This window comes from Mercenaria mercenaria, unplaced genomic scaffold, assembly GCF_021730395.1.
Source record: "Mercenaria mercenaria strain notata unplaced genomic scaffold, MADL_Memer_1 contig_4217, whole genome shotgun sequence".
Taxonomy (NCBI): domain Eukaryota; kingdom Metazoa; phylum Mollusca; class Bivalvia; order Venerida; family Veneridae; genus Mercenaria; species Mercenaria mercenaria.
Window position 1 is genome coordinate 953 of NW_026462430.1, and position 15,095 is coordinate 16,047.

General features: G+C 34.2%; 1 protein-coding gene across 1 annotated transcript in view; it reads right to left on the reverse strand.

Moving 5' to 3' along the window:
* Positions 1-658: 658 nt before the first annotated feature.
* Positions 659-15,095, reverse strand: part of LOC128553701 (uncharacterized) — a 54,473-nt gene continuing 40,036 nt past the window's right edge. Inside the window, exon 5 of the mRNA XM_053534876.1 lies at positions 659-8,307. Within this exon, the coding sequence (XP_053390851.1) occupies positions 5,408-8,307 (2,900 nt within the window). The 3' untranslated portion in view covers positions 659-5,407. The remainder of the gene's footprint in view (positions 8,308-15,095) is intronic.

Consider the following 15,095-nt stretch of genomic DNA (forward strand, 5'->3'; position numbering starts at 1 on the left):
GGTCCAAATATACACGTTTGTCTCTATACATGCAGCTATTGCCCAGCAGATCAGTTAAAGCAGCATGCCTCCAGATTTGGCTAAAAAAAATATTTCTTTCAAATTGAAGTTTGGTCATATTATGAACATTAGAATATGATTTTTTGTTTCTAACATATTTTAAAAGTTCCAAATCAAGAAAAAAAGATGATCGCGTCGGGAATCGAAACTCGGACCGCCGCGGCAATAAAGACATTTTCAGGTCGTCGTAACCAATAACGCTATAGATATTTATAGTTTACCTAGAGTAAATGCGTGACAAACGCATTTCTATTTTCATCGTAAAAGTAGTAAAAACAGCAGATTCTCGAGTGTTTCCGTAACATAAAGTTTGTCAGTAATTACGTTTTAAAGCCGTCTTAAGGAATAGCTTTTATTTCAAGATACCTAAAAAAAAGTATTGTTTTCTTTTTCGAACGATCTGGAGGCATGCTGCTTTAACAAATATTCAGGTAAATTACATTTGAATAGATAAAGGCAGATAAATTTGCTTTATTGGAAATTGCAGTTACTCTTGAATTACCTCCCTTACGTTTTACGCATGGAAATATCTATATATAAGGAGGAATTCTGACCGGACTTGAATGTTTTTGGGATAGTATGAATGTCGCGTTCTGAATACTGAATTAATTAGTGCATAGACTCAGTTCCAAAAGAAAGTGTGCACTTTTTAAGTTTAAATATTTCAAAAATTTTCCCGACGTTTTTGTTTCATTTTTTCATACACTAACTCTCAGGTATAACTCAAAATCTAAAATGCACACCAATTTGTTTACGAACTGATTTAAATTTTGGTACCAAATATTATAAGTTTTCATGAAAATAACCGAGAAAAAATAACAGAAAACTAAATGCACACATTCTTTTGGAATCACTTTTCGTTACAAGATAAAATGCATGGGAATAAACTTTCAATTTTTGTTTCTTTCAGGGTTTTATTGAAGGTCACACCACAATATGTACAACAAGAGAGCCAGACTGTCACAAAATGCGCCCGTCATCGAACTTGGCCTAATTCCAGGGCGGCCATAATCCAAGAGTTCCAGGGGTGATTTGGCCGAGATATTATGCCCACTAACATAACCAGCAAGTTTGGTGAAGATCGGTTGAAAAATGTTTTACTTAAAGAGCGGACAAGGCTAAATTCGCTGGTTTTCGAGCACTTCAAGGGACATAATCAAAGACTACCTCTACTGGGGCGATTTGGCTGGTTATTAAACTTGGCCGAGATATTATACCCACATACATTGTCAGCAAGTTTGGTGAAGACCGGATGAAAACTGTTTGACTTACGAGAGCGGACAAGGCTAATTTGCAGTTTTTCGAATAATTCAAGGGTCATAATCCAAGAGTGCATTGGGGGATTTGGCTGGGTATTATACTTGGCCGAGATATTATGCCAAAAATATTCTCAGCAAGTTTTATGAAGATCGGATGAAAACCGATCGACTTAGACAGCTGACATGCTTTGGATGCCGACCGCCTGTCCGCCACGGGTACGCCCCGCTCTTTCAGAGACGGGCGTACAATAATGAGTAATTGAATTCATTATTTAGGAGAGCGTTGGGATATTATGGCCAAAAACAGTAACTATTGTTGTTTTCTCATTTTATTTATTATATTTATATTCCATAAAATACAAAGACATTCCATAAGAAATTAAGAAATGTTTTATTGCATAAAATATTTGTCTATAGATAAGGATTTTAATGCCGTCTGTGTAAGACGGTTTTTTTTCCCGACACGAGGGACAGTATGGAATGTAAAAAAACGAAACGAGCGTTTATCCAAGCTGTCCAAGGGATGGACAAAACAGGTGTCTTATACAGGCAGATATGTAAAATCTTTTTTTCTTGCCTATCACGTTCAAAATAGAACATGGTGACTAAAAGGGGCTTTATTTTATAGTTAATGATGTCAGGATCTACTATGTGACGTCAACTTAGTGCACGCTATTTTAGAAAGACAACAATATCTATCCTGGGCGCGTGCCCGGACAAATGTGTACTTTTCTCGCTAGATAGGCAAGAAATAGTTTCTTGATCATCTGATTTTAAGTACATACAATTTGACTTAGAATATAAACATTATCAAATTAAACACAAAATATGATGCAGAAAATATATGCAAACACATGCGTAGTAACGTGCTAAAATCTATACATAATACTGCATAGGTATAGGAAATAGAGATCAATATAATTGCACCTTTACTAATCCTACCAGGTGTTCTGTATTACAAAAGTGGATCTATTGTGACATTTTGATACAAGCAAAACTGTATTATCTGCACTATTATTTACCTACTGGTACTTCGTTTTATTATTGGCTTGTTAAAAGTTAATTTTTTACCATATGTAAGTTGACAGAATCATAGGAACCATGTCTTGAGGGGTAAATCAAACACAAATGAATAAATCCTTAATGATTTTGTTGTGCAAAAAAGTATGATATTGTGTCTTAAACAGTTTTCATTTTCCACTCAATTGTGTAATTGCAAGGGAAGTAAACTAATAGATCTCTACTTATAAGTACTAGCCCAAGGCAAGAGTTGTCATTCTTTGTGGATCACAACTTTAAATTAAAAATTAAAACTTCTGTTATTGATATTAACAAAACTATCATAAACTTCACATTTGTGAAATCATTTTTGGTTATTTCAAGGACTTGGAAATTAATTTCTAGACTTTATTTAATGTAATTCTATCATTGAAAATTTTAGGTCCTATCTCTATACTGCATTTTGATTATTATAGATCTAAGCTCTTTAAATTAGTCATTTACAATGACAAAAGGAAAGTATTTTACAAACACTATCTTTACACCAAACACATATACATGTTTATTATATACCCATTTTAAATTCTGTCAAACATACAGCTTGCATTTCACAAAGAAATAAGAACAGACTGAAAAAAATCCAGTACTGTACCTTCCGTATTATATGTTGGCAGACTACTTTCATTAATATGCATGAGCTGACACATTTATACAAATAGCACACACAAAAACATCACTCATCTCATTTTAACAACAATAGTGGCTGGATCTGGGAATTTGTATTCGGCTGTCGTGGATTTTGCAAGGACGGATCAAACTCGGCACAAAATCCACTCGAACCAAATACAGCATTCCAGATCAAGCTACTGTTATAATAACCCTATTTTACAATGATGGCTGTAATATATGACAATGCCGTATAGTCAAAATCCCGTTATATCAAATCAGGATGTAGCCAGGTAAAACTGATTTTAAAGCATTTTATAATTATTCAAAGTCTGCTATTGTTTATGAATGGACGCGAACACTCTCTGGTACGGTTTTGAGGTCAACGATGTTTTTGTACTTTTAATAATGGATCAGCCTGTTATCTACGGGTGTTGCTCCAATTTGATTTAAAAGAGTTTACGTCATTTATAAGTATTCAGTTTAACGATGAAGTAAATTTGATCTCAACGGCTGCCACAGCACGCAAGTAAGGTATGTGACAATTGTATTTTGTCGGCGAGGGTTCGAAACCTGAGATCGTCGCTATTCTTTTATTGCATTTTTCTTTAAATCACCATATTTAACATTCATATCTATGAGCGGAAGAGATAAATTTAAATAACATATTGTGCACTACATTATCTTTTTTTCAAATACAGTATATATTACATATGTTAATGGAAATGTATGCATGTTAAATTAAGATGTGCTAAAATATTATGTGTAACGCTTGGTTCGATAAACTCGTGCTTCAAAGTGTTATAAAAGGAAAATGATCGCACTTTTTTTCAGGAATCCAAGATCGCATGTTTGTTTTCAGAATCCAATGACACAGTCTGCGAAGCAACAGATACAGCAGATGAAGTACCGTGAATGTAGCTGAATTGCTTTGAAATGATACTGATTTGTATTAAATATAATAAAGTGTAATGAAAAATAATATCAATGTTATGAAATGACATTAATTACACGCAATAAAGGTATTTTAAAAGATGTTTATTGAAAAAGGCATCGTCTGAATATTGAACCCCGACAGTTTGAATTACAGGCAACAGATTTACTTCTACACCATTTCTACTTATTATATTTCATCACGGTTATAATTCTGTCAATAAAGTAAAGAAAATCATGCTGATGCCTCTAACTGGCAGACGATTCTTTAAATTGAACTCTCGTGTGTCAAAATCACACTATACTATCTACATAACAATGTTGATGGTATTTGATCAACCAGTTGAAATTCTATTTAAAATATATCCACAGTCACACTTCTCCTTGGTACATTTGACTGCGGTCAGTCTGATTATATATCTACAAAAGTGTTTTGATAGGAATGTGCATAATGACGTGCATTGTTCGTGCGATAATTTACAGTGACTGATGTCACACAGGGCGAGACAGGTAGGATTTATACCGGTGATAGATATGATGTTACAATATGATGTGTTTAAGTAATTTAGCCGCTTGCAATTCGTGAGATCAATATAATGACCTTCAGCATTTGATCCCACTTAGGTTAATCCCGTATAAAGATTCTGCTTGTGATAGGAATGAGCATAATGACGCGCATTGTTCGTGCGATAGATCACAGTTACTGATCTCCAAGAAAAGGTAGGATTTGTACCGGTCACAGATATCATGTTACAGCTTGATACCTTTAAGCGTTTTAGCCGCTTGTGATTCGTAAGATCAATATAATGACCTTCACAATCATCATCAATACATTTGACCTGAAATATCATCTAAAGATTCTGCTTGTGATAGGAGTGTGCATAATGACGTGCAATGCTCGTGCGATAGATTACAGTCACTGATGTCACACTGCTTGATATATGTAGGATTTATACCGGTGATAAATATCGTGTTAAAGGTTGATAAATGTGATCTGTGTAGCCGTTCGTGATTCGTAAGACAAGTTTCAGTAACCTTAGAAAGCGTTATTATGTCACACCTAGAAACCCTTATGTCGTGCAGTTGATTCGGACTTGATAAATCGATATAATGACCTTCACACTCAGGTTTGATACATTCAACCTCGTACAACTTGAGCGCTTTTAATAATGTGGCTTGTGATACGCATGATGATAATGCTGTGCATTGTTCGTGTGATAACCTACAGTCAAAGAGTATACACGATTCAAGGACCGTACTTTTTATACCGGAAACTGATGTTTTACACGCTACTAACATTATACTCTGCAAATCTTTATGATCAGTCATGTCAATAGTATGACCCTCACATTCGTCCTTAGTACATTCGATACGACTTATTTCAAGATTTCGTAATGACACTGCTTGTGACAAGCATGATGATAACAATGAGCATTGCTCGTGTGACAATTTATAGTCTGAGATTCTACAGGATTGAAGACAAGTATGATTTATACCGGAAAATGATATTCTGCTCCATCACAACCCTCTATTAAATGAGTATGATTTACGCCGGAAAATGATATTCTACTCCTTGATAACATTAATACCTGCATTTCTCTATGATTTGTTAAATCAATTGTATGGCCTTCACATTCGTCCTTAGTACATTTGAAGTCATCTATTTCAAGAGTTCGTAATGATACTACTTGTGACAAGCATGATGATAACAACGAACACTGCTCGTGTGACAATTTACAGTCTGAGATTATACAGGATTGAAGACAAGTATGATTTATACCGGAAACTGACATTTTATTTCTTGATAACTGTATACTCTGCAATTCTTTATGATTAGTCAAGTCAATAGTATGACCCTCACATTCGTCCTTAGTACATTTGAAGTCATCTATTTCAAGAGTTCGTAATAATATTGCTTGTGACAAGCATGATAATAACAACGAACATTGCTCGTGTGACAATTTACAGTCTGAGATTCTGTAGGATTGAAGACAAGTATGATTTATACCAGAAACTGACATTTTATATCTTGATAACTTTATACTCTGCAATTCTTTATGATTAGTCAAGTCAATAGTATGACCCTCACATTCGTCCTTAGTACATTTGAAGTCATCTATTTCAAGAGTTCGTAATGATACTGCTTGTGACAAGCATGATGATAACAACGAACATTGCTCGTGTGACAATTTACAGTCTGAGATTCTATAGGATTGAAGACAAGTATGATTTATACCAGAAACTGACATTTTATTTCTTGATAACTTTATACTCTGTAATTCTTTATGATTAGTCAAGTCAATAGTATGACCCTCACATTCGTCCTTAGTACATTTGAAGCTATATATTTCAAGAGTTCGTAATGATACTGCTTGTGACAAGCATGATGATAACAACGAATATTGCTCGTGTGACAATTTACAGTTTGAGATTCTGTAGGATTGAAGACAAGTATGATTTATACCAGAAACTGACATTTTATTTCTTGATAACTTTATACTCTGCAATTCTTTATGATTAGTCAAGTCAATAGTATGACCCTCACATTCGTCCTTAGTACATTTGAAGTCATCTATTTCAAGAGTTCGTAATGATACTGCTTGTGACAAGCATGCTTCTAACGACGAACATTGCTCATGAGATAGATCAAAACAGCCCAAACTACATGTTTCGACATAAGTAGGAACTAAATCAGAAAAACGCATAGATAACCATCTATTATATAAGTTCCACTTATATAAGTGACGTAGTCGTAGTTTAAACTTAACAACGGTTTCTTGATCGACGGAATTATGTTCTGATAAACAATCTTCAGTCAAGTCATGTATCTGACGTTTCATGTTCTCATCCGTATTCTCATCGCTTGGTGTCAACTTATATATGCAGTCACAAACATTTTCTGTGAGACGTGGATCCAGTCCACATATCATAATAAGTACATTTTCTAATCGCAGTATTTCGGTCACAGAGGTTACTGCAATGAGACGCTCGAGTATAGTAAAGGGATTACTCGATGGAGAATCAGAACAACTGCAGCAAATGTATAGAGCAGCAAAAAACTCCACGTAAGATGTATGAATAAATGAAAGTTGTGACTTCTCGAATGTCGGGTCGGCACAGTTGACTTCAGTTAGAATACCAGTCTGTACAATTGTATCAATATCTTCATCTGATATACCCAACTGCTTTAGTTTGTGCCGACCGAACACAAGTGAAGAGTAATTACCCTTTATGTACACGTTGTGCGCAATGGTACCTAAAAGAACTAGCAGATTTTGATTTTCTTTACATCTGGGGTAATTAGCAACAGACTCTGGAAGTGAAAGATGTTTAAAACTACTACTATGCAGCTTCGGATAATCCTTATGTCTTTCATATTCCCGTCTTTCATATTCCCACCCAAGTATAGCATTGAAAATGTGTATGTAAACAGAAGTTCTAGATTTACCTATACCAGATTTACCTTTACCATAGCCATTGCAATACAGCCAGATTATCTGCTGCAGCAACATCGGAGCATTCTCAATATCTTTTAATGGTAAATTTGAAAGTGCGTCATTAAAGGCTGCCACATCTGACATTTTATCTATTAAATTCATGTACTTTTCTTTCATATTTTGGACAGAGATTTTATCCTTTAAACCCAATAGAGTTACTTTCAGATCGCAGTCTGATGACTTCATATTCAAGATACCGCGAGATGATGGCCGAGATGTTGTAAGTATTGTAGAACTACCTGCTTGTGAAGATTTCGGTATCCATTGTGGTATCCTGTATTTAGACTGTTTCAACTCGTCTAAACCATCTGCAAGAATGAGAACACGCTCCGAATCGTTTGTGAATATATCGTCAACTAGAGTCTTATACTTTTCTAACCGACCTTTTATCATATCTACAATGTCATCAGTGCCCTTCGGCATTTCATCAGTATCTTCCTGCACTGCGCGTAACGGTACATAAAATAAGAAATCAAATTGATTTATACCGTACGTGTCGTTGTCTTTTTCTTGTGTCACGCCCTCCTCGTCCTTGACGCCTGAATCGGCAGTGTTTCTTCTTTCTTTAATGGAGTTGCACCAGTGTTGCATCATCATTTTACAAAGGGAACTTTTTCCAGTTCCTACGTCTCCTACGATAAAAATTTTCCTATTTCTTTTTTTGACTGTGCCAAATAAGTCGCCTATTTCTATATGCTTATTATTTGTTGCCCTGTCTTTTGCAGCTTCAGTTGTGCTTCCGTTCTTGTCGTTTTTTTTTTTTACTTCCACAACCATTCTAGGTGATGAATAAACGTCACTGATGTTGATGTTATTTTGTTGCGTCATAAGAGGAGAAATCGATGTCTTTACATCTTCCTTCTGATATTCATCCACCAGGTGTTTTTGGAGATCTGAAAATGATATTTGTTCAATACTGAGTTAAAGAAATAGACACAAGACACACATTTGGACTTTAGGCTTTGTATGAATTCAGATTCTATACACTGTATTATTTATTCATAGATATTTTAACATGTGTTGATCAGGAATGTCTGAACTGTAAATAAAATTGTTTCACATTTCCGTCTACATCGAGCAAGACACTATGTCAAACTGTCAGAAAACATTTCCATGGGCACATATATCCCTATTTTGATATGCGATAGTATTACATTACGAATTACAACAAAAACGAATGCAACTACTAATATATTTCTTCAAAAATAACAAAAAAAAAAAAGAAATGATTGAATCAATGTAATAATTGCTATTGAAACTGCAACCATTTCGTTAATTAATAAAAGATAATATAAAAAACAATATAAACTGATGTAAATGTTTACATGTGAATATACCTAGCAGAGATTTATTAATTCTACATCGAATTACACTTAAAGGCTCCTAATGCCTTTGTCTACATTTTTCCGTTATAAACATAAAAAAGACCATTAGTTTCTTGTTAAATCCTATTTCCAATATTAGTTCCTTTCATTGACATTTGCATATTGCTGACTATACTAGAATGTTTATTGAATCTATTGTTTTTATGACCTTTCGTTATGGCTCTAACGATAACAGTTCATGTGCAATATTAAGAGTAATGCTTAAAAACAACTCACACTTTTAGAATTCTTGACCTTTTAATATTCAATAATTAAAGGTGTCATTACTTTTCTTGATATAAGGTATACCTTGCCGACGATCATATCTCTTTACATCCAAATCTAACCTATCCGAATACATTGTACGTGTTGTGGAGCTTCCACCTTCTACATTTCATCGATTGTAGTCACGCTCAAATTATTAGGTAGATTAAAGGCCTTTTAAGCTTTTTGAAACTATCTTATATTAAAACGCATCTACCAGAACAAAACCATACAATTTCCATTGCATATGTTCTGTACCAAAGGTGGTTTTTCTCGGACGGGCTCACGTCGGAATTATGTTTAGCCTCGATCAAGGTAGTTATTTTTATATTTTCATTTAAGCCTTGACGGTTTTTGAAAAGGTATGGCGCAGAAAAAAAAGAACAAAATTTGAGCTCTTGTAAAATGCATGTACCATAGTGTTTTATTCCAAACACTCAAAAATACATTCCTGAAAGAAAGTATTTGTGGTATTTATAAAAATATTATCATCAAAATCATGTACAGATACTGCCAATGCAAATTCAATCCCTGATAGCACACTTGTTAAGTATTAAAAGTGTACTATGCTGTGTTAAGGATGATAAAGGGGCGGTACTATGTCCACAAGAGAGTGCTGACAAATCTGAATTGACTGAAAATGTGCCAACAGGGTAATACAATTTAATACAATCAGCGCCCTCTTTTCGTCTTGACCTCATAAATTATTGTGTCAACATAATTAGAATGTTGTTAAAATGGCTAAATACAAAACTGATAGTATTAACTATTACCATGGATGGGCGTGTGTCCGGTTGGATTAGCAACTGAGATATGAACTTGCTAAGAACCGTTAACAAACTGTACACAGACGAGGTCATGTGGTACTTCATATGTATATTATCTTATTAATCAACGTATGTGTTAGAATTTAAATGACAATCTAGAAAGTGTCAGTAAGACACAGAGTGTGTTCCAACTGGTACTTTTGTCTCAAATAATAATTCAAGCGTTTGCATCCTTAATTCACTATGTTGGCTACAAGTATTTCAAGAGTCGTAACTCTATTATAAGCGCTAAAATATCACGAATTTACATCAAATACTTTTAGTTAGGCACGTTATTAGGTGAAATATGCATTTTCGACTATTTTTAAGGGTCATAACTTTGGTCAACAATTTAGATGAAATACGTTTTGAGATAGTAGCGAGTAAGATATGGAACAAAAAATGGCAAAGGTGTTCACCTTCGTGAAGAAAGCATCAAATTTTGCATGAAATAACTGTAATGTATCCCAAATCCTACAAGAGGAGCAGACACGCTATATCTGCCCTGGAACCTCCTTTTAAGTCAGTTTAAAAAAGGGAGGTAAAATGTCTTGAAAGAAATATTTTTCCTTTAATTTGAACTTAATCCGTAAAGAAATGTTTCATATGATCTAAACATGGATAACATATCACTATCAAGCATTTGGTATTGACAAATATACAAAGTTTAATACAAAATACTCTTATCTCTCAAGATACTAGTACATACCAAAAAGGGAGGTAATCAGATTTTACTTATGTTTAATTTCAAAACTGCGTGTGAAAAGATGTCTCTTATGAAGAAAGCATGAATGTTTGTGTTTAACTATCATAAACTATCATAGGAAACGGACTACATATACGATTTGTTGGCTTGAATAGACCAAAACATGAGGCCCAAAAGGGAAACTACCTTTTATCTATTTCAATTAAATATATCTAGAACAATTTCAAAAATGTTAATTCATTACCTTAACCAATTATAACCCTTGAAACAAAATTTATTCAATTACATTTTATATACATTTAAGATACATGACTCAGGAAAATAATATGAGGTCCTTAAAGGGGGAAATTGTTAAAATCACATTTTGAAGGGCAAATGAATTTATTTCATTCATTAAACTAACATATTACTGAACTTACCATAAGTATAGAAACAGAATTCATGGATCTAATGTATAAAATATCAAAAAAGTAAAAAATATTCACATGTTTAGATCTACGAGTTAACCTATATATTTGTATTTATTAGGGCAATAGATTTATATAAAAAAGAGAGGCCCTTCTATGGATCATTTTGTATGTTGCATAACAGTTTAATGACATAATCATGTTTTCAAATAAAATGACTCATTCAAGACTCATGAAATAAAAGAAACTAATATTAACACCAATTTAATAGATATCTAAGAATTTTAATAGGTCTCCCAGTACTTCTCTAATACATTTGTTTCACAAATTTATATTTCTTATACATGACTGTGTTATAATTGCACTGGCATTTAATTGGTTCTATGAAGTGTATATGGTAATGAAAGTCAAGTGTCAATACTGGTCAGTCCAGATTCAACAGAATAAAGCAATGCAAGGGTCACAATTAGGATAAACAGACACTAAATAGAAAACTGGCGCGGAAAAAATCATGGTAGTCGCAAAATGGCGCATTCGGTAAAGAGTCCCCCTTCTTTGCTCTGTAGAGCTTTTTTCCTGCCATTTTTACATTTTTTTTTGCTGAAATCACACACTAGTAACAGATCTATCTTTGATATATAGGAATCATTTTCGCAATAATATGATAGCATGACAGATTTATTATGGAAATGTAGGACATACAATTCTGGGTATCATTTTTAGTTGATATTGTAGTTGGTTTGTTTGACTGAAGTACATGACCTCAAATTTTCTTTTGATGTTTTTTTTTCAGCACTGACAATATTCTTTCATGAAATATAAACATGTAAGCTACAGAGATTTAATAGGGGTCTTGCTCTGTGCAGTACCCATTTGAAATTTGTCAGTTTTATCTAGAATAAAGGCCAGCTATTTAGTATGTTCATACCTTAATGTCTCTCCCCAAACATGGCTTCATATATAAATATTAGAAATGTAAACATGTAAGCTACAGACATTTAAAAGGGGTCCTGCTCTGTGCTGTAGCCATTTGAAATTTGTCAGTTTTATCTAGAATAAAGGCATGCTATTTAGTATGTTCATACCTTAATGTCTCTACCCAAACATGGCTTCATATATAAATATTAGAAATGTGAAAGTCAGGTAATTTAGATGTTTTCATGTTATCTATTTCCTTTAGGGATTTGAATTTTATCTGGCACCATTTACTAACTTACAGCTTGATACCTTTATTTATACCATGACCATGTGTAAGTTTGAAGTCACAACATGTGGTGCACTAACTAGTATGCGACATGGTGAACATTTGTTTGCCGCAGATTAAAATAAAACACAAAGGGATTATGTTACGAGCAACCAACATATTTTCTATAGTAAAACAGTTTGCTAGTTGTTAGCTGTAGCTTCATTTGGCCGTTCCAAACAGTTCTGGTACACGCTGACTAATTCCGTAGTAAGCCATCTTTTTGGCATACCAGTTAGTGTTGTGACTTCAAGTAAAGATATCCTATACCTTTGAAAAGACACATCAAAGGCAGGCATAGGATATCTTTACTTATGGTTATGCCGTGTTAAAAGATTCAAGAAGAGCATTTGACAACTGGAATGATAGGTTGTTCTATCATGCAAAGGAATATCAAAATGAAGCCAGAGAATATATTTTCTTTAAGCAATTAGACGTATCGAAAGCAACCCCCAGATAGATGTTCACGTAAATAACATTGTATCAAGCAGGTTGTAAACAGGCATTTATGGCATACATTGATATTGCTAATCCTGTCAAATGGAAATGGTCAAGAGAACTGGTACTTGACTTTGGTTATGTAAAACGCTTCATAATTAGCTGCTATAAGTTGGAGGAAACTCATCAATGTAACTACAAGTATTCATACAAAGGCAGATATAAAGATATCAAGCCAATCCTCAGTACTTGTACTTACATTTGAGCTAGATAGTGAAGTACTGGCAAATCTATTACAGTTTTAGTTAAATATTGAAACGTTTGTTACGCCTGAAATTAAAAGTTGCTTGCTTAGGGTAACCTGATTGTAACTTTTTTTCAACTTTAGTAAGTTCATGAAAAATGCTTGGGACATTACCCTAAACAAGCAATTATTCTAGGATTTATAATTGCGCTATACTGAGAGGTATTACCAGTTATACCAGATCAATAGGAAGATCGTTGGTTCAAACCGTACAAAGGTTAAACTATCATACAATACCAGTGCTATTTTTAAACAAGAGGGTCATGATAACCCTGGATCGCTCACCTGAGTAATATGAGCTACATGTTTCAAATGTCAAACTGATGATTTTTAGAAATTGTTTGGAAGATTTTCCGGTGTACAATTAAGTAAGCCAATTTTACCCCGGGGTTCATGATTTGAACAAAGTTTGTATAAGTCTACTAGGCAATGTTTCATATCAAATATCTAAGATAATGGCCTTCTGGTTTATTTTTAGCAAATTTATGAAGATTTCCTTATATACAATCAAGTAACCCCTGGGGCTGGGTCAATTTGACCCTGGGGGGGTCAAGATTTGAACACATTTTGTAGAAGTCCAGTAGGCAATGCTACATGTCAAATATCTAAACTCTAGGCCTTCTGGTTTATTTTTAGAAAATTTTGAAGATTTTTCTATGCACAATCAGGTAACCCCGTGGGGCGGGGTCAATTTGATCCCTGGGGTCATGATTTGAATGAATTTTGTAGAAGTCTACTAGGTAATGCTACATGTCAAATATCTAAGATCTAGACCTTCTGCTTTATTTTTAGATTTTTTTGAAGATTTTCCTATATAAAATCAAGTGACCCCTGGGGTGGGGTCAATTTTGACCCCAGGGGTCATGATTTAAACAAATTTTGTAGAGTTTTACTAGGCAATGCTACATGTCAAATATCTAAGCTCTAGGCCTTCAAGTTTATTTTTAGAAAATTTTGAACTTTTTTTCTATGTGCAATCAAGTAACCCAATGGGGCGGTGTCAATTTGACCCCGGTGGTCATGATTTGAAATTTTTTGTAGAAGTCTACTAGGCAATGCTACAGGTCAAATATCTAAGACCTAGACCTTCTGGTTTATTTTTAAAAAAAATTTGAAGATTTACCTATATAAAATCAATTGACCCCTGGGGCGGGGCCAATTTTCACCCCGGGGTCAAGTTTTGAACAATTTTGTAGAGTTTACTAGGCAATGCTACATGTCAAATATCTAAGATCTAGGCCTTCTGGTTTATTTTTAGATTTTTTTTCCTATTTAAAATCAAGTGACCCCTGGGGCGAGGTCAATTTTGATCCCGGGGATCATGATTTGAAATTCTTTTGTAGAGGTCTGCTGGGCAATGCTACATGTCAAATATCTAAGCTCAAGGCCTTCTGGTTTATTTTTTAAACTTTTTTTGAAGATTTTCCTATAGAAATCTATGTAAAATCAAGTGAACCCTGAGGCGGGGTCAGTTTTGACCCCGGGGTTATGATTTGAACAGCTTTAGTAGAGATCAACTAGGCAATGCTACATGTCAAATATCTAAGCTCTAGGTCTTCTGGTTTTTGAGAAGAAGATTTTTAAGATTTTCCTATGTAAAATCAAGTTACCCCTAGGGCGGGGTCAATTTTGACCCCGGAGTCATGATTTGAACAAACTTGGTAGAGGTTTACTAGGCAATGCTTCACACCAAATATCTAAGCTCTAGGGCTTCTGGTTTTTGAGAAAAAGATTTTTAAAAATTTTCCTTTCTGCATGGAATTCAATTTTTTGAACAATTTTTGTAGAGCTTCACCCAAGGAACATTGTTGTGAAGTTTGGATGAAATTTGCCTAGCGGTTAAGGAGGATATGTTGTTAAAAAGAAAGTGTGGACGGACGGACGGACGCCGGACGGTGAGCGATCACAATAGCTCACCCCGAGCACTTTGTGCTCAGGTGAGCTAAAAAGCGGAATTTAGACTGATTCTAAAACTTGAAATCTTACTCTAATTCAGATAAATTAGTATCATTGAATACAGTATAAATTAGAAATAATAAATACAATACATTTAGTTCACATTTCATTTTCTTTTGTTGTAAAGAAAGCATTAGGATAGTCGTATCTTTAGCTTGAAGTCATTAATTGTCTTGAAAAACATATGAATTAT